This window comes from Zootoca vivipara, chromosome 11 (assembly GCF_965207765.1).
Source record: "Zootoca vivipara chromosome 11, rZooViv2.hap1.1, whole genome shotgun sequence".
Taxonomy (NCBI): Eukaryota; Metazoa; Chordata; class Lepidosauria; order Squamata; family Lacertidae; genus Zootoca; species Zootoca vivipara.
The window spans coordinates 57,203,146-57,228,182 of NC_142594.1; the positions used below are offsets into that span (position 1 = coordinate 57,203,146).

A 25,037-nucleotide genomic window follows, 5' to 3' on the forward strand; every position below is an offset into this window, starting at 1 on the left:
GCACAGCCGTGGTCGCTATCAGAGACGAAAGGCGGATCAAGTGGATGGACTACGCCGAAATGGCTAAAATGACCGGAAGAATCAGAAATCAGGAAGGTCAAAAGTTTAATAAGGAATGGGGGAAATCGATAACTTATCTTAAAGACCATTGTAAACTGTTAAAATCCTTGGAATCTAGTTTTTATGCTGTACGTGGGATATGTGACTGTAAAATTTCAATCTGAAAAACCAAATAAATAAATTTCTGGAGGAAAAAAAGAGGTCCGGAGGGTGGCAACATGAGAACAGGGCCTTTTCTGCAGTGGCTCCCAGTTTGTGGAAGGCTCGCCCCAGTTGGTCTCGTCTGGCACCTTCTGTATACACCTTTAGGCTTCAAGCGAAATAAATAAGTAAATAACTTGGGGATCACTTAAGAAGGAAGTGTTTTATAGATGCATACAATTACAAATTGTGGTGTGTGGGAATACAGGTTTTCCTTTCCACAAACTGGGAGGTATTTGGGGGGGGTCTCCTAGGAGGGGGAATCAATAAATAAAAGTAAAAAGGAGAAGAAATGTAATCAATCAATCAATCAATCACCAGTTGTTGCAGGAATCCAGGAGAGTGACGTCCCCCGGCTGGTAGAGCTCCCCCTGGTGGTAGCAAGGGCACTCTCTGAGCGGCAGACAGGTGTCGTTGTGCAGGAAGAGCCCTCCGGGACAGGAGCAGCCCTCGCGGCAGCGGGAGGCGCACTCCACACGGGCGCCTTGGTCCAGGCAGAGGCGGGGGCAGGCGCCCCCCTTCCGCTCACACTCCTCGGCCGTCTGGTACACCAGGTTCCCTGGGCAGAACACTGTGCGGGATTGGGGGGCGACAAAGGGAGAGGCATCCGGTGAGAGAGGTAGGGGGCACAGAGGTGCAGCAGGTTGTGGGGGGGGCTGGAGAGGAAGTGTCAGGGAATGGTCTGAAGACGAGCAGGGCAGTCTCGAGCAGGTCAGCCGCCCTGGCGCCGAGGGGGGCGGAGATCGCTCCTGCGCCCCCGCCCTCGCAGGGTGCAGCATGGTTTCCGTGCGGCGCCCTGCCTACCGACCCGGCACCCTGGCGCGCTGCACCACCGGAAATTTACCTAGAGCCGGCCCTGAAGACGAGGACTGGGGGATGCATTCCATGGCAGACCAGCTTCTCTCCGATGGAAAGAAGGGTTTCCCCCCCCTACCTGTCCGCAGCGTGTTCAGGAGCAGAGAGAGATGGACAGCTTAGGGGGGGGGGAGTTACCCAGTTACAAGATAATGACAACAGAACCAGGAGGGAGGGGGAAGATAGTTGAGACGTCACTGAAGAGCAGGGGTCGGCAAGATTTACCTTGCCTGGGCCGTTTCACTGTCGCGGAGTCCCCACCATTTTCGGCGCCTGCGTCTGCGCAGACGGATTTCCAGCATGCGCAGATGTGATTTCTGGTGCTGCGGAAGCATAGCTGCCAAGTTCCCTGTTTTCCCCGGGAAACCCCCGTTTTTACTTACCTTTTCCCTTCGGTCCCCCGTATCACTTCGTCTCCCGTTTTTCTCCGTTATTTTCTCCTGCCGGCGGCCATTTTTCCCCCTTCTGATTTGCCCATCTATGGACACCAAAAATGGCCGCCGCAGATACTGGAAGTCGCGTCTACGCACTTCCTGACATGCGTAGATGCAACTTTCGAAGCCGGCGGCGGCCATTTTTGGTGCCCATAGATGGGCAAAGCGACACCGGAAGTTGCGTAGACTCTAGTGTCACGCGGCTGCTGGTCCCAGATTCTGCAGTCTGGGATTTGGCAGGTATGTGCAGAAGCGAGTCCCTGCACTGTGCCGCGCCACTTTAGCACAGTGCGTGTGGACTCGCTAAGCAGGTGGCTCGGTTCGGGGGTGGCTCATGGGCCGGTTAAACGACCCCCATGGGCCTTAGGTTGCCTACCCCTGCTCAAGAGTGTGGCCCCCCCCCGCCGTGGACTCACAGGTCTGAACGGATCAGAGAGCAAAGGAGTCCGAGGGAGGGAGGAACTTCCGGTCGGCGCCCAAAATGCTGCAGAAGTCGGGAGGAAGATTAGACAAGCCAACTGCCCTCCTTGGGGAGAGCTGTGTATTTGTGCTCGCAACATGGCGCTGTAATAAAAGGACTACCAACTGCTCGTTAATCCTTACCTGCGAAGCTACCGAAGGGAGGGGAGGACTCTCCACGCCTGACAGGAAGGTCTCTACCCCCACCTCCACCCCCACCCCATATCCCCAAATATGTACCTTTGCAGGGCTCAGTGTTGCAATCGCGGGTCTGGATGAGGGGTCCGGAGCATTCTGGGCCCCCGTAGGCTGGCTTGGAGCAGGTGCGGTTCCGGGTCTGGACCCCCGAGTCGCAAGGGGCCGAGCATTGGGACCAGGGGGTCCACGGAGTCCATATGCCTTCCACTGAGGATGAGGGGGGGAGAAGGAACAAAAGATGATAAGGAGGTGGTCTGCCTGCTGAGGGCCTGAAGGACCCTGCCCTCATAGCTGCCAAGTCTCCCGTTTTCCCTGGGAAACCCCCGTTTTTCCAGTTGTCCCCAGTTTGTTTTTCTCCAGTTTATTCTGGTGCGGCGGCCATTTTGGAACTGGGCGGAGCATGCTCAGAAGCAACTTTTGATGCTGCTCTGCCCAGTTCCAAAATGGCTGCAGCACGACTTCTGGTGCAGCAGCCATTTTGGAACTGGGCACAGCAGCATCAAAAGTCACTTCTGAGCATGCTCCGCCCAGTTCCAAAATGGCCACCGCGCTACTTCCGGTATGCTACTTCCGGTCCGGTCCCTTATTTTTCAGAGAGGAACTTGGCAGGTATGCCTGCCCTTGCCTCTTTCCACCTGGCTTGACAGGCTTCACAAGGACTGCAGCTGCTTTTAAACTGGTTTTTAATTTTTATCTGTTGTTTTAAATGAGGCCATCTTGCCCCTTGCCTTGCCGGCCCTTTCCCACCTGACCTGGGAGAGTGGAGTGTGGACTGACTCCAGCTACAAAAGCTGAACCTGTTTAACAGATTCTTGGGCTGAAATATTGTTTACCGGGGGGGGGGGGGGAACGGGACGGGACTGAGAGAGCTTGTTGCTGTTACTGATATTATTGTTGTATATTTAGCTTCAGATCTTACGATACGCGTGGAAATTGTTTCCATTGGGTTGTGTACTTTTTGAGGTGTTTTATTTATTGTTTATTACTTATGTTTGTAATTCAGTAAATCTTGCCGTGTTGTAAGCCGCCTTGAGCATAGGTTCAACTATGGAAAGGGGGCATACAAATAAAATGATGATGATGATGATGATGATAGATTCTATTTCTCTATCATAGAATCGTAGAGTTGGAAGGGGGCACCCAATGGTCATCTAGCCCAACCCCCCTGCAATGCAGGAATATATAAATCAGCCTTAATTAAAGAGGACAGTGTAACGGAACAGGGTCAGGAACGGCTGCAGGAGTTGGAGAAGAGGGAGAAGAGGTATGATAGTTATCTGAAGCGCTGCCACGCAAAAGATGGAGCGAGACAGCTTTCTCCTGCTCCGGAGGGTAGGACCCGAACCCATGGCTTTGTGTTTCAAGGAAGGAGATTCCGACTGACCACATGGAGGAACTTTCTGAAAGTAAGAGATATTTGATGGTGGAACCGGCTCCCACAGAATGTAGTCCTTCCTTGGCGGTTTCTAAGCAGAGGCTGGGTGGCCACCTGTCATGGATGCTTTGGCTGAGATTCCTGCATTGCAGTGGGGGGGGGTTGGACTGGATGACCCTTGGGGTCCTTTCCAACTCTGCAATTCTAAGATCAGGCATCGGCAACGTTTTCCGGTCATGGGCTGGAGCATTTGCATGGACTATCATCCATGGGCCGGACATGGGCTGCACATGTGCAGAAGCAATTTCCGGTGCTGTGCTGCCCATGTCCGGAACACTGGAAATGGCTTCTGTGCATGTCTGCAGTGCCGAAAATTGCTTCTGCGGCTGCGCAGAAGCGATTTCCAGCATCTCCGCAGGCGCAGACACCATTTCCGGCGCCGCTTGGCCAGTCCCCACGCCGCACTGCACCAGTTTAGCGCAGCACGTGGGGGACTTGCCGAGCAGGCGCCTCGGTTCACGGCCAGCCCATGAGCCGGATAAATGGCCTTCGCGGGCCGCATGCGGCCCATGGGCCGGACGTTGCCGACCTATGTCTAAGATTCTGTGATATATTCTGAAGACACCGTAGTCCCCATTGAGCAAGGAAACTGAACCTGGCTAAGCTTCTGGAACCTCTGGAGTCTCTTGCCGATGGCACATCAAACAACCCTCCCCTCTTATAGAATCATAGAATCGCAGAGTTGGAGGGCACCCCAAGGGTCATCTAGTTCAACCCCCTGCAATGCAGGGGTGCTCTTTCAACTCACCGCTGCGCCGGGGAAGAACCTGAGGGCTCTTCCTGTACAGCAGCCATCTTGGGGCTAAGATCAGCCAAACCTCGGACCCAAAAGGACACCATTCCCCAACCTGGTGCCCTTTGGAGGTTTCAGGCTGCAAACTCCCATCATCCCCAAGGCCGGAGGGGGCTCAGCGCTTCTGCCCCCCCTCCTCTCACCTGGGCAGGGGGGCGTGTCGCAAAGCTCCTCCTGGACTGTCTCCCCGCTGCAGCTGGCTGCGTCCGTGGTGCCATTGCAGTCCCGGAACCGCTTCCTGACACCCACCACGTCCGTGGCGTAGTAGCAGGTTTTCGAGCAGGGGGACCAGGGGGTCCATTTGCTCCAGGCAAAGGTGATCTCTGGGGAGGGACAGGAGAAAGAGTGTGGGGTGTGGGAAGCCTTGGGGCTGGGGTCGCGAGGTCCCCTTCCAGGAGAAGCGAGGGCTCCGCTGGCAGGTGGAATGCAAAACCAACCTCTAAACAAAAGACTCACGCAGAGGAGTGGAGCTTCTCCTCTAGCATCCCAAGGCATCAGATTTACTTATTTCATGATTTTTTTTTAAAGATTCTTTATTACAAAACAATTTACGTATAGCATAACACACCGAAAAACAACATAAACAGACCATAGAAACTGACACCTCGTTTGACATTACATACTCTTTAACTTCCAATTCACCTCATTGTGCTTTTTTACCTTACTAGTCTATACGCACTTCATTTTTATTATTCTTTTCAGTTAATTATCAGGGGAAAAAATTACTTTATAATTTCCTTAAACTTCAAGATTCAATCCAAATCTGTCCGGAGATTTTTTGTTATTACAGTTTGTCACAGGGTCGCTGGCGGCTACTCTAGAGTAACGACTCCGACACACTGCCTTTTCATGCTTTTATTATGTGCAGACTATTTACAGTGCAGAAGCTGTACAATATACATGTTCTCAGTCTGGGTCAGTACCCCGGAATGGGGATTCCCGCGTCTTTTTCCAACAAAGTAGTCTGGGAATCCCCAGCCCCAACCCACCCACGCATGCACCCAGGAGCGGCACAACCCCCCCCCCCCAGAGCAGGAGTGGTACTGGAAGTGACTCTGACGCTGCCCAATGGCTATCCCCTGAACGTTATGGGACTGATTGATTCGGGAGCGTCTGCAAATTTTTTTCCTAAGGAGTTTGCAGAAGCACATCAGATCCAACTTCTGCAGCTGGACTTTCCCCTGCACGTCTCCACCATTGACGGCAGGGAGCTGCTGGGGGGGGGGGCATCACTCATCAAACCCCTCCCATGAGAATGACGGTGGGGAGGCACTCAGAGACACTGGCGTTCAACGTGACCACCATCTCAGACCCCCCCCCCATAGTGCTAGGCATGAGCTGGCTGGCGCGCCATGACCCGTCCATCAGTTGGCACCAGCGGTGCCTCACGTTTGGATCAGACTATTGCCTGGAACACTGCCTACAGCGCGAACTGGAGGGAGGGGTCTTCTAGCCGTGTTTTCCTGCCTCCCTCTTTCCCTCTCCCTTCCTTCCTCTCCCCGGTCAGCGCAGAGGCTCTGTGACCCTGTCCGAGCCCTGCCCTCTATTTCCTGTTTCCCCGCTAGACTCATCTCCCCCGCTTGTGCTAGGAGAGGAACTGGTTGTCACGATGGGAGGGGGCAGTCTATAGCTCCTGTCCCTCACACAGTCCTTTTAAAGAAATTCTTTGAATACTAAATTTCTGGTTAGAATTTCCTCTTATTCTCCCAGTCATCCTTGCAAGTTCTGAATATTCTATCATCTTTGCTTGCCAATCAGTTTTTGTGGGGATTACATCACTTTTCCAGTTTTTTGCTTTTAAAATCCTCGCCGCTGTGGTTGCGTACATAAAGAGGGTTCTGTGATATTTTTTGTATATCAATGGACATAATGCCTAGCCCTAGCGAAAAGGCTTCAGGATTTATTTATTTTTGGAAAAGAGAATTGAAAGATCTTTTTGAGTTCATTGTATATTATATCCCAAAATTCTCTTACCTTCGCACAGTCCCACCACATGTGCAGAAAGGTACCAACAGAGGAGTGGAGCTTCTCCTCCAGCCTCCCAAGGCATCGGATTTACTTATTTCATGAAAGTTGCGCACCCCACCCTTGCAGGGACACCTTACCTGAGATGCAGACGGTGTGGCACTCACGAACCTCCTGGGCATCGCCTTGGCACGGGGCACCGCCATTGGCAGCGGCCGGGTTGGAGGGAGACCTGCAAAGGAGGCAGGATGGTCCGTAAGTTAGGGAAGGGGAATAGAGCGGTGGGTGGCCAGCCAAAAGGGAACTCTGAGTACAGCTCTCCCCCTGCACCCACCCAGATGGACGGACCACTGCAGGGTGCCGCAATTGGCGCTGTGGGTTATAGCACAGAGCCTAGGGCTTGCCAATCAGAAGGTCGGCAGTTAGAATCCCTGCAACGGGGTGAGCTCCCATTGTTCGGTCCCAGCTCCTGCCCACCTAGCAGTTCTAAAGCACGTCAAAGTGCAAGTAGATAAATAGGTACTGCTCCAGCGGGAAGGTAAACAGCATTTCCGTGTGTTGCTCTGGTTTGCCAGAAGCAGCTTAGTCATGCTGGCCACATGACCTGGAAGCTGTACGCCGGCTCCCTCGGCCAATAATGCGAGACGAGCGCGCAACCCCAGAGTCGGTCACGACTGGACCTAACAGTCAGGGGTCCCTTTACCTTTACACATTTATTTAACAAAACCTATAGAGTTAATGAATCAAATATCTCTAAGTGACTTAGAATCATAGAGTTGGAAGGGGCCCTGAGGGACATCCAGTCCAACTGCCTGCAATGCAGGAATATTCGAACCCACAGCCCTGAGATTAAGAATCTCATGCTCTACCAACTGAGCTATTCTAGAAGAGGACTTACATAACATAATACTGGTGAAATGACTGCTGTTCTGTCAGTTTGCATTTCTTGGCACAGAAAGCATTGATCTGATGTGTAGAGACCTTTCCTATTCTACTTAATTCAAGAGGGTTCTGGAAGCTTCTCTGTGTGAAAGAAGCAAGCAGAAGGTTCATGATGTTTGGGTTATTCATTCAGAGAAGCTGCCTTAAAGTGGTTCTCTTATCTCTTCTGTCAAGGTCATGCTGACTATAATAGAATCATAGAATCATAGAGTTGGAAGAGACCACAAGGGCCATCCAGTCCAACCGCCTGCCAAGCAGGAAACACCATCAAAGCATTCTTGACACATGCCTGTCAAGCCTCTGCTTAAAGACCTCCAAAGAAGGACACTCCACCACACTCCTTGGTAGCAAATCCCACTGTCGAACAGCTCTTACTGTCAGGAAGTTCTTCCTAATGTTTAGGTGGAATCTTCTTTCTTGTAGTTTGAATCCATTGCTCCGTGTCCGCTTCACTGGAGCAGCAGAAAACAACCTTTCTCCCTCCTCTATATGACATCCTTTTATATATTTGAACATGGCTATCATATCACCCCTTAACCTTCTCTTCTCCAGGCTAAACATACCCAGCTCCCTAAGCTGTTCCTCATAAGGCATCGTTTCCAGGCCTTTGACCATTTTGGTTGCCCTCTTCTGGACACGTTCCAGCTTGTCAGTATCCTTCTTGAACTGTGGTGCCCAGAACTGGACACAGTACTCCAGGTGAGGTCTGACCAGAACAGAATACATTGGTACTATTACTTCCCTTGATCTAGATGCTATACTCCTATTGATGCAGCCCAGAATTGCATTGGCTTTTTTAGCTGCTGCATCACACTGTTGACTCATGTCAAGTTTGTGGTCTACCAAGACTCCTAGATCCTTTTAAAAATAAGGCCAGAAGGAGCCTGGGTTTCACTTTTTCTATCTTTTTTCCTTCTGGTGTGGTATTCTGTACATAGTATGCTTAGCGTTAAGATTTTAGTCTTATAAGTTATTGCAAGTTTTAAGTTAAGTCTGCTGCAACTGGATTTCTGATGGACAGTGCCAATCCTGAATGTATTGGATTTGTGACCATTCTGCTCATTTGCCTTCAGCAGCAGTAAAGCTCTGCTGGATGAAATATTCATTGCCTCTGGTCGATCTTTTGGGAATCCTGCAACGTGTTTAAGATTTTACTCTGCTAACTATACGTTGGAATCTACTCTGGATCAACATGGAGTAGAATTTCAACGTCAGTTCCATCCGTTAATTTTTTAAAGAATCAAGAAAACACAGGGTGACTATAACTAATACATGCATTACATTTGTAAGCGTAATGAATTTCTTCAAATATTTGAAGGGCTGTCATCACATGGAAGATGCAGAGGGCAGGGTCCGAAGCGATGGATTCAGATGACAAAGAAGGAGATTCAGATAATTATTGCTGCTGCTGCTGCTAACTGAATTTATATAGTGCACTGTGACGGGTATAGGGCTCCGTTGAGTTGTTTATGACTCAATTAGGAGCCACTAATTATCGCCCGGCGCGCTTTCTCTAGCGCTTCTCTGCTCCCGTAGATCCGGGCTGGCAGTAAAACACACACAGCAGAGTTCTTCTTCTTCTCACACAGCGAAAGCTTGTATAGCCGTTGGATAAAAAGCCTCTTAAGAACACACAGAGTCCAAAGTGTTCTAATAACTACTTAAGTTTATTCTAGAGAGAAAAATAACAAACAACCTGGTGAGAGCGCAGACATCTTGCGACCGTCTCCCAGGCAGAAACGAAACCAACTGATACATACAGAAACACTTCTGGTACATTCTGTAACATGATATTCCTCAGTGGTCAGGTGCTATACAGAACACAGTTAACCCCTTCGGTTACTTGTTACTCCTCACACCCCCTCTCACCTGAACACTGGGGATAGCGGGTGAAATATACTCGGAGTCAAGAGTGAATTTCATGCTCTTTATTCAGCTCATAGTCATCAAGGAGGAGAAGAGAAGACGAATGGCTCTTTCCCCAAAACCGTCTGCTTATATACATTATTTACACAATGGGCCTTGCGTGATTGGCTACTTCAGGGCTACACCTGTGGGCCAATTATATTGTGGATTGACTTCTGCCTGCAGCCTGATTGGCTGCTCCTACAGGCCAATCAGGTAGCAGATTCACTTCTGCCAGCCGCCTGATTGGCTGCTCCAGCAGGCCAATCAGGTTGAGGATTCACTTCCACCTGGAGTTGGATTGGGTAGCTCCCGCTGATTCTGAATCCTATTGTTCTAGGATTCAGCTCAGTACATAACACCCCTCCCCTCTAAGTTCCAGTCCTGCCCGGGAAGTTGCATTCGTAGTCCCCAAGGTCTGCTGGCCGCCTCCGTGTGCGTTGTGGCCTGGGGTGTTCCTTGGTCAGGGGTTCTGGTTCTGGCTCGTGTTCCGAGGCTGCTGGCTGTGCCAGGGCTGTCTGGTCTGGCGCCACTGAACCACTAGGTTGTAGCTCTGGTTCCGGTGTCCTTCCAGCCTCGGGGCGCCCCTCTGTGCCTACTGCTTCTGCTTCCCCTGCCCACCCCTCTCGCTCTACAGGCCTCACTGCCCTGCTGTCCCCTTGGGACCCCTCTGTCCCGCTCTCCTCCCGGGTTCCTCCTGGGAATCGTCGCCGTAGCTGGTCGCAGTGGCGGCGCCAACATTGCCCCCCTTCCGTTAGTACCTCGTACGACACGGGACCGGTCACCTTGGTGACTGTGGCGGGTACCCATGCTGGGCCTGCCCCAAAATTCTTTGCATACACTGGGTCCTGGGCCACAAATGTCCGGGGGTTCCTGCCTTTCCCCACCACTACCTCATCCTGAGCTCTGTCGGGGTGAAGTCGGTCCAGTCTAGTTGCAAGGCGCCGGCCCATTAGTAATTCAGCTGGGCTCCGGCCCGTCGTTGTGCTTGGGGTGCTGTGCTGTGCTAGAAGAAATGCGGCAAGGCGGTATTCCCAGTCCCCTTGTGTCATGCGGCGGAGGCTGTCCTTGGTGGTCCGCACCATGCGCTCCGCTTGGCCATTGGTGGCAGGGTGGAATGGTGCTGAGCGGATGTGGCGGATGGCGTTCTGCGCTGTGAAGGTCTGGAACTCCTCTGACGTGAATGCGGTTCCATTGTCCGAGACGAGGGTGTCAGGGAGCCCGTGGGTCGCAAACAGCTTACGTAGTACCCGGATGGCCGCCGCCGTAGAAGTGGATGGTACCAGTGCGACCTCCAGCCATTTGGTGTAGGAATCCACCACTATGAAGAATGTTTTTCCCTGGAAGGGGCCAGCGAAGTCCACGTGCAAGCGTGACCATGGATGTCGGGCGGACTCCCAGGGCTGGACTGGGGCCCTTGGGGGATCCGGGCGGGATTCTTGGCAGGTCTGGCAGTGTTGGACCCAGGCCTCTATCTCTCTGTCAATCCCCGGCCACCACACATAACTCCTGGCAAGGGCCTTCATCCTCACTACCCCTGGGTGTGTCTCGTGTAGGGCTGTGAGGACCCTTTTGCGGAGGGGCTGGGGAACAACAACCCTGCTTCCCCATAACAGGCACCCCTTGTGGGCCGACAGTTCATGTTTGCGGTTTGTGTAGCCAGCGAATTCTGGCCCGGGGCTGCTGCTGGGCCATCCTCGCCATACCCAGTCCAGGACCCGGGAGATGACCCTATCTTTTGTGGAATGGTGCGCAACTTCTTGTGCCTGAATGGGTCGGTCGGGAAGCAGCTCCAGGGTCATAACCTCTTGCGCAGGTGCTGGGTCGGGGCCTGTTTCTGGTAGTGGTAGCCTGCTGAGGGCGTCTGCGTGGCCCATCGCCTTCCCAGGGCGGTGGATTAGTGCATACTGGTAGCCGGCAAGGAAAATTGACCACCTGAGGACACGTGGAGACAACACTTGGGGGGTCTGCTTCTCAGGAGCAAACAGGCCAAGCAACGGCTTGTGGTCAGTCACTATGGTAAAGGGCCGCCCGTACAAGAAATCATGGAATTTTTTTACGCCCTTCACGATTGCCAGACCCTCCTTGTCAATCTGTGAGTAGTTTTGTTCGGCTGCAGCAAGCGTCTGGGAGAAGTATGCCACCGGCACCTCTCTTCCATCCGGGAGTTGGTGTCCCAGGACAGCGCCGATGCCATAGGGAGAGGCGTCGCATGCCAGCACCACTGGCAGCCTCTCGTCGAAGTGTGCTAAGACCGAGTTCGAGACGAGCAAGTCCTTGACTGCCTGGAATGCGGCCCTTTGTCGCTGGCCCCACACCCAAGGGGCCCTTTTATCTAGGAGTCTGTGTAGGGGCTCTGCTACCGCTGCCTTATGGGGAAGGAAGGCATGGTAAAAGTTCAATAGTCCCAAGAATGACTGAAGTTCGGGCTTGCTCTTGGGCGCTGGGGCCTCACAAATGGCCCGTACCTTGTCACCGGTTGGATGGACCCCTTCTGCGTCCACCTTAAATCCCAGAAAGTCCACCTGCGGCACTCCCAGTAAACACTTTTCCCGCTTCACCTTGAGGCCCGCCGTCTGGAAACGGTGCAGGACGGAGCGGAGGCGGTCCTCAAATTCCTCTGGTGTGGGCCCGGCGATCAGTACATCATCGAAGAAGGGGGTGACGCCAGGAATCCCTTTAAGGAGAGAGTCCATTAGATTCTGGAATATGCCTGGTGCCACGCTAACGCCAAATTGCAGCCGCTTAACTCTGAATGCCCCTCTGTGCGTCACAATCGTCTGAGCCTCTGCTGTGGCTTCGTCCACAGGCAACTGTTGATACGCTTGGGCCAAGTCCAGTTTGCCAAAGATTTTTGACCCAGCCAGGGTGGCGAGGACATGGCTGACCACTGGCACTGGGTATGCATGGGCCGTGAGAGCCTTGTTTATGGTGCATTTGTAGTCTGCACAGATGCGGACCGAACCGTTAGGCTTGATGGGTGTGACAATTGGAGTTTCCCAGGGGGCGTTGGGCACCGGCTCCAGCACTCCTTGCTCCACGAGCCGGTCCAATTCCTCGTCTATGCGGGGTTTCAGGGCGAACGGGACCCGGCGGGCCTTGTGCCTGATGGGTCGTACAGCGGGGTCTAGCTGTAGGGCAATGGGGGGTCCTGTATATCGTCCCAATGCCCCATCGAAAACCCCTGGAAACTCTTTGCATATGGCGTCCACGTCCACTTGTAAGCTAGTGCGGTTCACCCCGGTAACGGCTAGCCCCAGAGGTCCAAACCATGCCAGTCCCAGTAAGCTAACGTAGGGGCCCTTAACTACCAGCAAGTCCAATTGTTGCTTTCGCCCTCGATATTGCACCCTGAAGGTCCCCACCCCCATAGTAGGGACCTTACGTTTCTGGAAGTCCCGGAGGGTGAATGGGGCCGGCCTTAGTTTGGGACCCCCATTAGGGCACAGTTCCCTTAATGTTCGGGCCGAGATTATGGATAGAGTTGAACCCGTGTCCAGCTCCATGCGGCATGGGGCTCCCTCTATCTGTACCTCTATATAAATTTTCTCTGTGCTGGGATGGGGCAACTGGAATACCTGGTAGTCCGTGATCTCCGTCGAGTTGCCTTGGTGCATGGTGCCGTGTGACCTGGGGCTCCTGGGTCGGTCATCTGATGCTTGTCGACGGGTGAGTCGAGCCCGACACACCCGGGCGATGTGTCCCAATTTTCTGCACTGCCTGCACTCTGCGTTGCGGAAACGACAGGTCCTCCTCTCGTGGTTCTCCCCGCAGCTTGCACAGTTCCCTCCTTCTCGTCGAGGCTGCTGTGGTGTGTGTGCTGCTTGAGTGCGCCGCTGTACTCGGTGTACTTCCTCCCTGTCAGATTCGGATTCGTCGGTGAGGTCTTCGTGGTAGACCCTCGGTTGGGATGGCGGGGCCGGTCGTGCCTCTTGCGTTGACCTCTCGGCGGCTTCGGTTGCCAGGGCTTCCTCCAGAGCAATTTGGAACGTGAGGTCTTTTTTGGCGTAGAGGCGTCGTTGCAACATCTCGTCCCTCAGGCCACCGACGAGGCGGTCACGAAGCATGTTCTCCAATTCTGAGAAGTTGCATAACCGGGCGGCTTGGCGGAGGGAGGTCACAAACCCAGTTATGGTTTCCCCCGGGGCTTGCCGCTTTGCGTAGAAGGCATTTCGGCAAGCTACCACCGAGGGCTGTGGTGAGAAGTGCTCCTTCAGCCGTTCCATTATTGTTTTGTAAGAGACGGTAGCGACATCTCTAGGTGCAAGGAGAGCCCGGGCGATTTCAAACGTCTCCTCTCCACAGACGCTGAAGAATGTTGCCCTCTTCATGGCATCGTTGGTGACTTCTTTCGCTTGCAGGAGGAAGTTGAAACGGGCGGCGTACCCTTCCCAGTCTCCTGATGCTGGTTTGAATGGCGAGAAGCTGCTGTCGGTTGCCATTCTGGGTTCCTTGGGTCCTGGAGCTGAAGCCTGGATGCACGGTGCGATGCAGCGGTGCAGCAGGTGGCGGTGCTGCGGTGCAGTGCGTGGTGGCGGTCAGCTCAGCAGGATCCCACCTTCGTCGCCAGTGAAATATACTCGGAGTCAAGAGTGAATTTCATGCTCTTTATTCAGCTCATAGTCATCAAGGAGGAGAAGAGAAGACGAATGGCTCTTTCCCCAAAACCGTCTGCTTATATACATTATTTACACAATGGGCCTTGCGTGATTGGCTACTTCAGGGCTACACCTGTGGGCCAATTATATTGTGGATTGACTTCTGCCTGCAGCCTGATTGGCTGCTCCTACAGGCCAATCAGGTAGCAGATTCACTTCTGCCAGCCGCCTGATTGGCTGCTCCAGCAGGCCAATCAGGTTGAGGATTCACTTCCACCTGGAGTTGGATTGGGTAGCTCCCGCTGATTCTGAATCCTATTGTTCTAGGATTCAGCTCAGTACATAACAGCGGGTATCCAAACCTACCCCAAAACCAACCCTTCACAGAATTCCCCATGCCGTTGGAAACTCAAGGGTTTTGTGAACCCATCTGCTAGGTTCTCTTGGCTTGGACAATACCTCAACTTCACCAAGCCTGCCTGTATGCTCTGACATACGTTTCGGAAGCGGATGTCTAAGTGTTTGGTTCTGGCCTTGAACTGTCCAGACTCCGCCAGTCTCAAAGATGGTTGATTGTCGCCCCAAACAGTGATGGGCTGGCTACAATCACCCCAGATTTCTTGGACCAAACATCTGTAGTACTCCAATTCAGTGCATGTCGCAGACAACGCACAGAATTCGGCTTCCGTGGAAGACATTGCTATTAGGCTTTGCCTGCGCGACCGCCAACCAATCAGGGCATTTCCAAACTTGACTACCAAACCAGTCACTGACTTCCTGTCCTCCTGATTGGCCCAATCAGCATCTGCAAAACAAGTGAGTTGTGGCTCACCTTGCGCTGACATCTCCAAACAATACTCTTTGGTCTCCTGCAAATACCTAAGCACTCTCTTAATGCCATTCCAAGCATGCACGCTAGGTTTCGATGCTTCTCTACTGAGCAAATTGACTGCAAAAGCAATATCTGGTCTGCTCCATTGTGACAAATACAACAGACTCCCTAGCGCTGACTGAAACACTTCAGGACTCTCAAACGCTGACTCTCAAAAGTGAAGTGTCCTTCACTTGTGACTCTTTCACAAAGTTTGTCTCCATGGGTGTTCTGACCCCTTTACAGTCAGACATTCTGAACTTCTCAAGCAAATGTTCAATCTTGCCTTTCTGACTGAGCAAGAAACTTCCATCCTCAGTTCTGTCTATCTGCACACCTAGATAAACATTCACTGCACCTAGATTCTTGAGTTTGAACCTCTTGCCTAGCTCTTTTGCAAACTTCTGCACTTGCATCTGGCTCTTTGCTAAGCAGATCAAGTCATCAACATAGACAAGCAACAGTTCCTGCTGTTCTCCTTCACCTCTGAGATACAGACAACTGTCAGCTAGACTCTTCCTGAAACCTAGGCTCTTCAAAACAGAATCAAGACATGAATTCCAATTTTTAGCGGATTGCTTCAGACCGTAGATCGACTTGTGCAGCTTCCACACCTGACCTGGCACGTCACTCTCAAACCCTGGAGGAGGCAACATGTACAACTCCTCCTGAAGGTCAGAGTTCAAATAAGCGGTGTCCACATCAAAGTGGTTGACCACTAGGCCTCTCTGCGCTGCAGTCGCTAAAAGCATCCTGAAAGATTCCGCTCTCGAAGTCGGACTAAAGACATCTGTGTAGTGGATTCCTTTCTTCTGAGTAAAACCTCTAGCCACTAATCTAGCCTTGTACTGAGGCTCTCCAGTCACTGTGGGTTTCAGCCTGTAGACCCACCTACAACTGACTGCTTTCTTACCTTCTGGCAACTGTGTTAGGCTATACACACCAAGAGATTGCATGGAGTTCAACTCTTTCTCCATTGCAACTTTCCACTTACTAGCTTCCTCTACTGACAACTGTTGCACCTCTTCAAAGCTTTCAGGCTCACACACTGCTAGGTTCGCCCATACACTGACAGCTGAAAACCTTTCAGGTGGTTTACCTTTCGTGGTGCGCTTTGAACGCCTTGGTCCCACATCTTCCCCCTCTAAATCCGAACTGCTTGTCTCTGACTGTGGCTCTCTCGGACTAGCAGCACTGTCAAGAGACCTACTACGCTTTGCAGCCCCCTCTGGGCTTGTTTTGGGTGAAGTGGGTGACCTACCACGTTTGCTGTACTTCCCAGGCTTGACCTGGGGTGAAGTCGGTGCGCTTCTGACTACTTGCTTCACTTCCCTAGGAGCTACACCACTTGGACCAGCTGCCTGACCTGGATCTGGTCCTGCAGCACCTGGAACTCCAGCATCAGCTACCTGAGTTTCCTCCTCCTGGTCAAAACCTGAAGACCAGTCAAGAAGAACTTCGGGGTTAGCATGAATGCGTCTCCAGCCCTCTTGTTCACAGAACGTAGCACTCATGCTAATGTGAACGCGGGTTTGGTCCCCCTCTGCTGGTACAAACCTCCAAGCCTTTGAGTTTGGTTCGTAACCACAGAAGATCATTTTTCTGGATCTTGATCCACCCTTTCTGCGCTTCTGCTTTGGAATTAGAACCCAAGCCTCACACCCAAAAGTTCTGAAATAGTGCACCTTCGGAACTTTGCCATACAACATGTAGTAGGGTGTGTTGTCCACAACTGAATTAAAAGCGCGATTTGAACAATAATTCACAAATTTATAGCATTCCCCCCAAAACTTCTGGGGTAGTCCTGCATCAAACAACGTTGCCTCCACCAGTTCAGACAGCGTTCTAAATTTCCTTTCAGCTAAACCATTCTCCTGTGGACTAAAAGGAGCGGTTTTTCTGTGCCTAATTCCCTTGCTGCGGAAAAACCCTTGTAGTTCTGCACTCAAAAACTCTCCCGCCCTGTCACTCTGAAAACACTGGACAGTGACGGAGAACTACAGTTCTACTTTGGCTACCCACTCTTTTATCACTTTGGCAGCCTCCCCCTTCTCTTTCAGTGTTATGACCCAGGAAAAATGACTGAAATCGTCCAGAAGACACAAAACATATTTTGAACCACCTAAACTTGACGTTGACATAGGCCCAGAAATATCCATGTGCACTAACTGAAATGGCTTTGTGCTCTTCCTCTCAGACCTAGGATAAGAGCATCTCTTCGTCTTCGCTTTCGCACATGCGCGGCATTGCAGGTGTTTTTGACATGGCTTGAACCTGCAACCTTTGACAAAATCAGGGGCTTTTTTCACATAAGGAAAAGACATGTGACAATATTTTCTGTGCCAAGCATGAATACAATCCTTATGGATAGCGCCCTCTGTGCCCTTAGGGGTATTAGCGCTTTTAGCCTGAGCATTACCAGTGTTACTTCCACCTGCTTGCCCCCTCCCATCTAGGACAAACAGACCATCAGACCCAACAGTAACACTTACCAGCTCAGCCCCATCTCTGGCAATTTTGCAAACACCATTGGCAAAACTTATTTCAAAGCCCTCACGCAATAAGCAAGACACACTTAAAAGACCATTCTCCATGCCTGGTACAACATAAACATCAAGGTTAGTGTCTAAGCATTGCATATAAAAAACACCCTTGCTTTTAATTGTTCCAGAAGAACCATCAGCAAGATGCAGGCTTTTTTCATCTTCAAGTGGCCTGCAGTTCAGGATCTGTCCTGAAGGCGGTACAAGATGATGGGTGCTGCCTGAGTCGATAATAAAAGTGAAACTGTCCTGTCCTCTGTTTCGAACCGTTGCTAAGGCAGCAGAAAGATGGCTGACAGGCTTATCTGGAGTTTTCCCACGTCCTCTGCCTCGGCGCTGCTGGCTGGTCCCACGACCACGTCCGCTGGGTTGCCTGGCACCTGGCTGAGTGACCTTGGCTGCTTCCGGAGCTGGGCAAAATCTCGCTACGTGCCCAGGCTGCTGGCACCGATAGCAAAGCCTTGTTGCGCACGCACTCACAGTGGATTCCTCAGTGCTTTTTACTGCACCCCCACTGGCTTCTCTGCGCCCACGGCCCCCCTTCTCAGCCGATTCTTTCTGGCGTCTCAGTTCCTCATCCGCCAAACGCCCAGAAACGTAAGCAATCGTGAGTTCAGCTTCAGGCATTGTCTCAAATGTTAAACACAAATGTTCATAGGCGTTTCCCAAACTAGACAGCAAAATATATACTTTTTCCTTCTCTTTGAACACAAGCTCATGCCGCTGCAGCTTATGGAATGCATCAATCACATTGGCAATGTGCTCCTTAATGGGTTGCCCTGGTCTCAGTCTCAACTCAAAGAGATGCCTCATAGCATGCAGCTTAGATCCAGCTGTTTTTCTCTGATGGACCCTTTCCAAACTGTCCCAGGCTTGCTTGGCATTTTCAGCATTTTGCACATAGGGCAGTTGCGTAGCATCACAGCTCATGGCAATGGCACATAAAGCCTTATTGTCTTTCCTGGTTTCTGCTGCAAACCTCTGTGCTTCAGCTGCTGAATTATCAGCGACAGGGGTTGGAGGATTTAACACACAAGTCCACAAATCCTTTCCCAGCAACCACATTCTGGCCCTTTCTCTCCACTCTGCATAGTTGTCGCCATTCAACCTCTGGAACGGCACGACAAATGACTCCTGTAGCTGCTCCGCCATCTTGTCCACCCCCGGGCTCCGTGTCCGTGTACTCACTCAGAATAGCTGACGTTGCTCCTCCGGGTAGACTGCGGATCCCAGCCTTCTGGTTCAGGGTCTTTATGCTAGCGAGTGCATCTGTTGATTGCCGACTGCAAAACAACAGGTTTCTCCCAGCTAGCTCTTTACACCGGCTTTCTCCACGGCATTTACAGCTGCAATCACCTTTTATTGCTTTGGTGATTGATTAGGTTCTATGACCCATAACCTGTGACGGGTATAGGGCTCCGTTGAGTTGTTTATGACTCAATTAGGAGCCACTAATTATCGCCCGGCGCGCTTTCTCTAGCGCTTCTCTGCTCCCGTAGATCCGGGCTGGCAGTAAAACACACACAGCAGAGTTCTTCTTCTTCTCACACAGCGAAAGCTTGTATAGCCGTTGGATAAAAAGCCTCTTAAGAACACACAGAGTCCAAAGTGTTCTAATAACTACTTAAGTTTATTCTAGAGAGAAAAATAACAAACAACCTGGTGAGAGCGCAGACATCTTGCGACCGTCTCCCAGGCAGAAACGAAACCAACTGATACATACAGAAACACTTCTGGTACATTCTGTAACATGATATTCCTCAGTGGTCAGGTGCTATACAGAACACAGTTAACCCCTTCGGTTACTTGTTACTCCTCACATGCACAGGTCTAAACATTAGGAAGAACTTTTGGGCGGTTAACAGTTCTTCAACAGAGGAACAGACTCCACTGAAAAGCCGTGGTCTCTCTTTAAACAGAGGTTGGAGAGCCACCTGCCAGCGCTTTTTCAACCAGGCCTTTGGCTGATTGACATCCACTGGTTGGGTTTTTTTTAAAAAAAAATTGTTTTGTTTTTATGTATTTTGTTTTTATCTTGTATTTTTATGCTGTGATCTGCCCCGAGATCTTAAATAAATAAGCAATGTCAACGACTAATTCGCATCGCCTGCTCCAGTGGGATGAGTTGGGGGGCAAGGAGAGAAACCCCCCCAAACCACATTTTGATCACAACCTTCCTTGGGAGGGCCGGATAAAAAAACGTGCCTCGAGAGGCCGCATCCTGCCCACAGGTGTCGGGATCCCTGAGCAAACTTCCCATTGGATGCTACCCTGCGTCACCTGAATCTGTGCTGCATGCCGACCCCACAGCTCCTTCCGCAAGGGCTCCATGGAGACCAAGCCGACCAGCCGCACTTCACGGGGCAGGAAACCGAGTCGCAGGTCATGGCGCCTTCCAAGCAGACGCTGGCGGTGAGAGGGGGAAGGAGGGGGAGGACAAAAGCTTATCAAGACTGAATCTGGACCCCCCCCAGGGGGAAACCTGTGCCCCTCCAAACCCTGATTGGACTCCGACTCCCATCAGCCCCAGGGGCAAAGGCAAAGATTGGGAACCTTTTGTATCTTTGAGGGCCACATTCTCTTTTTTTATATGTAAAATTTATTGACTTGGTTTTTCAAATATTTTACAGAGATATATCACACATATATAATAAAAACAAGATTCCCAGGAATCTCCTGGACTTCCACCCTCCCCTATTATTAATCCTTTCCTCCTGCATCTTTTATAATACGGTGGTACCTTGGTTCTCAAACGCCTTGGTACTCAAACAACTTGGAACCCAAACACTGCAAACCCAGAAGTAAGTGCTCCGGTTTGCAAACTTTTTTTGGGAGCCGAACATGCTCCGGTTTGAGTGCCACGCTTCGGTTTTGAGTGTTACGCCGAGGTCTGTCTGTTTTTGCTATTTATTTTGCATTCTGTTTTGTGTGTGTGTGTGTGTGTGTGTGTGACTGTGTGGAACCCAGTTCAGCTACTGATGGATTGGTTATGTGACTGCAGTACATTGTTTATTGCTTTCATTTTACGGGTCAATGGTCTCGTTAGATAGTAAAATTCATGTTAAATGGCTGCTTTAGGGGTTTGTTTTTAAAAGTCTGAAACAGATTAATCCATTTTGCATTCCTTTCTATGGGAAAGCGTGCCTTGCTTTTGGAACGCTTTGGTTTTGGAACGGACTTCCGGAACGGATTAAGTTTGAGAACCAAGGTACCACTGTAATCCAAAAGCTTGGTCTCTTCTGTTATGTCCAGTATTCAACATTAAACTACAAGTAATATTCCAATCCTACTAACGATTTTAACTGTTTACAATGGTCTTTAAGGTAAGTTATAAATTTTCCCCATTCCTTGTTAAAATTTTGGCATACCTGCCAAGTTGCTGTCCGAGAAATAAGGGCCCAGGCGGAAGTAGCAGACCAGAAGTAGCGCTGCCGCCATTTTGGAACTGGGCGGAGCATGCTCAAAAGTGACTTTTGATGCTGCTTTGCCCAGTTCCAAAATGGTCATCGCGCCAGAAGTCGCACTGCAGCCATTTTGGAACGTGGCAGAGCAGCATCAAGTTGCTTCTGAGCATGCTCCGCCCAGTTCCAAAATGGCCGCCACGCCAGAATAAACTGGGGGGAAACAAAAAAATCTGTTTTTTCAGCTAAGAACAGCTGGAAAAACGGGGATTTCCCGGAGAATACGAGAGACTTGGCAGCTATGATTTTGGTCTTCCTGATTTCTGACTCTTCCGGTCATTTTCGCCATTTCAGCATAGTCCAATAACTTCATCTGCCATTTTTCTCTGGCGGGAGGCTACATTCCTTTCTGGGCGGCCTCCCAAAGGTTAGCCTCTAGGACAGGCATCCCCAAACTGCGGCCCTCCAGATGTTTTGGACTACAACTCCCATGATCCCTATCTAACAGGACCAGTGGTCAGGGAAGATGGGAATTGTAGTCTAAAACATCTGGAGGGCTGAAGTTTGGGGATGCCGGATCTAGGCAGCTGGCCACAGGTATGGGTGCAATGGAGCAGTTTTCCGAAAGAACGGGACCCTCAGCTCCGCCGGCATAAATACCCTCCCGGACGGGTTCTGTGCCCACAACCCAAGACTTCCCTTTTCACACCCCTCCTGGTGCTAGGAGGCAGTAGGGCAGGGGGAGGTCGGCAATCTACTGACTTGTCCCTCGCCTGAACTGTCCCTTCTTCCCCCGCCCAATCCCGTGTGCCTTCCGCCGACTCTACCGCCGACTACCCGACTCTCGCTCCTCCTCAGCGTCACGGACTGGACCGAGGAGGAATAGTAGAGACTGCCCCCTCCTCCTGCACTTTACAGAAAAGAGGGAGACAGTATCGATTCAGAACAGTGGTTTGCAGAAGGTCACAGTTTAGAGGCTGCAGAGGGGAGAAGGAGAGAGGAGAGGAGCAGGAAGAAGAAGCAGAAGCAGGGGAGAGACAGCTGAAAGACTCAGTGTCTTTAGAAAGCATGCCAGACACCCCCCCTTCCCAGAACCCGGCGGGCACTGAAAGTAGAACAGAAAGCTCAGAGGCAGAAAGCACAGATCTGCCAATGTAGGGATGACGTATAATAGGAGAGATGAAGGGGGTGGGACTCGGAGCAACACCATTATCCAAGTGACGGCATTTCTACGTCTCTCTGTGAATATTGAATAAAATACCTTGGTAAGAGCTTAGAATCATAGAATCATAGAGTTGGAAGAGACCACAAGGGCCATCCAGTCCAACCCCCTGCCAAGCAGGAAACACCATCAAAGCATTCCTGACATATGCCTGCCAAGCCTCTGCTTAAAGACCTCCAAAGAAGGAGACTCCACCACACTCCTTGGTAGCAAATTCTACTGCCAAACAGCTCTTACTGTCAGCTTCTTAGGGTGGCACTGTGGGTTAAACCACAGAGCCTAGGGCTTGCCCATCAGAAGGTCGGCGGCTCGAATCCCCGTGACGGGGTGAGCTCCCATTGCTCGGTCCCAGCTCCTGCCAACCTAGCAGTTCGAAAGCACGTCAAAGTGCAAGTACATAAATAGGTACCGCTACAGCGGGAAGGTAAACGGAGTTTCCATGCGCTGCTCTGGTTCGCCAGAAGCGGCTTAGTCATGCCGGCCACATGACCCGGAAGCTGTACGCTGGCTCCCTCGGCCAGTAATGCGAGATGAGCGCCGCAACCCCAGAGTCGTCTGCGACTGGACCTAACAGTCAGGGGTCCCTTTACCTTTACCTTTAAGAGCTTCTTTTCTTTCCATTACTGGCAGCCTGCCGTGAGGGAGAGGGCTCAGAGACCCTGAAGCCGGACACTCAGACTCCTGCCTTTTGGGTGGCTGGGCACCCCATAAATTGCCGGTCCCCTCTCCTGGGTCGCTGCCCTGGTCACCTGACTGTGCCCTACGCTCTTTCGAGCTCTGCCGGAGGAGGAGGAGAGGGAGGAAAAGGAGGAGGAGGAGAGAGGGGCACCAGAGGGACCCCGCCCCCTGCTCACCACTGGCTGCAATTGTCCCTCAGGAACATCTCCCCCGGGAGGCGACGCTCGTGGTCGAAGAAGCAGTGGCACTGGCTGATGTTCACGCAGCCCCCGTCCTGAAGGAAGAGCCCCGGGGGGCAGCGGCAGCCTGGAAGGAGAGACAGAGGGGCTGGAGGTCAGAGGAGTGCTAGGGATGGATCAGGAATGTGGGTGCCCCCCTCCGAGCCCCGGGGACCCCGTGCTCACCCTCAACACAGCTGCTGGGGCAACTCGTCTTCAGGCTCAGCTGCCGGCATGTTTGGGGACACGGAGCCACGAGGCCTCGCTCACAGTGCCCAGCTTGCACGTAGACCATGTCTGGTCCACAGTCTGCGGAGGAAACAGGCGAGGGGAGGAGGTCGGGGTGCGGGAGAAGGGAAGCGAAGCCTAGTGGGTGGAGGGGGTAGGACTAGCTGCCGTCCAGCCTTCCTCCCCTTCCAACCTCAAGTTTTCAGGAGGCTTATACACTAGACTTCTAAACATTGTTTTCTGTGTGAAAAAATTGAGGTGCCCGCGCAAAATGGCTGCCCAAAAAGAGGTGGCGGTACTCCGTACAAGTGCGGAGAGACAGTGTGGCATAGTGGTTAGAGCGCCGGACGAGGACCCGGGAGAGATCAGGGTTCAAATTCTCCCATGAAATTCGCTGGGTGTGTCCTTTGGGCCAGTCGCTGTCCCTCAGACTGGCCAACCTCACAGGGTTGTTGTGGGGATTAAAGGAGATGGGGGGGGGAGAACAATGGTGCTCCTTGGAGGGGAAAATGGGATATAAATGAATAAGTAAATAAGAGACAAATAACCTAGGAAGCATTAAAGCCACAGTCATAAACGAAAATTCCAAAAAAATGTTCATCCATCCAAATTGGTATCAAGCAAGGATTAATTCTACCCACCTCGATGCAAGATGAGCATGACTAATACTAATAACATCAGCAAATGAAGCCTTGCTTTTAAAGCACATTCAAAGCACAATCTTTCCCTCAAAGAATTCTGGGAAATGTAGTTTTATCCCAGAGAGTTACAATTCCCAGCAGAGCCTCAGTATCCAAGGAATATGAAGTGGGGCTGCAGTTGATTTGAGGAAACGCCTCATCTCCCTCCAACCCCTTCCCCCTGTGTCAACGCCGACAATATGGAGACCCCAAAACTGACAGCACAAGCCAGCAGTCACTTCCATTCCCCTGTGCAAGCTCCACTGAAGTGAATGGGGAATTGGGCTTGTGCAACTCCCATTCACTTCAAGGAGGCGAGCCCAGGGAAATCTTTCCACTGGGCTCATAAGCTTCTTTTTTTCACCAGCACCTTTGTAATTCACAAGGCAAACCGGAAGAGCCTATAGCTCCTGCCCATCTGCCCCGTGTTGGAAGGTCCAGTTTGTAACACAAAGGTTAATTCAGTAACTCAGAAGGAGTTGCTTAGCAACCAGGCAGAGTGGCATGATCTCAAGTGAGGCGGCACAGGGCCCTGATTGGCTGTGCGTTTCTGAGGGAGTTTTTCCTCTGTGTGTTTGGATGAAGGCCTCTCTGGTATGTACAAGGCCTGATGTAAAGAAAGACAAAACCTCTCTGTTCTTTTCTCCCCAAATTGTTCACTGTTTTTGTTTAGTTTCCTAATGTCCCTGCCACCCCCCAGGCTCACCCCCCCACACACCAATCTCAGGCCACCACTGCTCCATCAACAACCCACCTTTCCTTTCTGTCCCTCCCTGGCTGCCAACTGCGGCCAGCACTTACCCCGGGCATCTCCGCAAGGCTGCTGGTTACAAGTCTCCATCTGCACAGCGTCCCCCGGGCAAGGCTGCCCCCCGTTCTTGGGCGGGGGGTCGGCGCAGGTCCTGGTGCGGCTCCGCACGCCACCGCGGCACTCGGCGTCGCAGTCCGACCATTCGCCCCAGGATGCCCAGGCGCCGTTAACTGGGAGGAGAGAAAGAGCCACATGACCGAGCTCCGGTCTGCTTCTCATACAATCATAGAATTCTACACTTGTATCTTAAGGCAGTATTTTGTCATGCCAACCTTCCCATGCCTTTTTTTGAATTAATAACGGGGAGCCGGTTTAAATGATTTTGTCGCCTATGAATGAAAGATGTGCTTTTATGAGTCTGGCAAAATAAATGTTTTAGGCAAAATGCTTGGGACACTGAGGTCCAGCGCCGAGGGACTTCTGGCAGTTCCCTCGTTGCGAGAAGCCAAGTTGCAGGGAACCAGGCAGAGGGCCTTCTCGGTGGTGGCGCCTGCCCTGTGGAACAGATGTCAAAGAGGAAAACAACTACCAGACTTTTAG

At 51.6% G+C, this 25,037-nt stretch overlaps 1 protein-coding gene across 1 annotated transcript in view; it reads right to left on the reverse strand.

Moving 5' to 3' along the window:
* Nucleotides 1–25,037, reverse strand: part of LOC118092051 (SCO-spondin-like) — a 200,494-nt gene that overhangs the window by 69,492 nt on the left and 105,965 nt on the right. Inside the window, exons 55-62 of the mRNA XM_088653951.1 lie at nt 24,488–24,667; nt 22,965–23,087; nt 22,737–22,866; nt 19,540–19,665; nt 6,541–6,632; nt 4,579–4,758; nt 2,250–2,414; nt 580–832 (exon numbers count right to left, since the gene is read on the reverse strand). Of these exons, the coding sequence (XP_088510077.1) occupies nt 580–832; nt 2,250–2,414; nt 4,579–4,758; nt 6,541–6,632; nt 19,540–19,665; nt 22,737–22,866; nt 22,965–23,087; nt 24,488–24,667 (1,249 nt within the window). The remainder of the gene's footprint in view (nt 1–579; nt 833–2,249; nt 2,415–4,578; nt 4,759–6,540; nt 6,633–19,539; nt 19,666–22,736; nt 22,867–22,964; nt 23,088–24,487; nt 24,668–25,037) is intronic.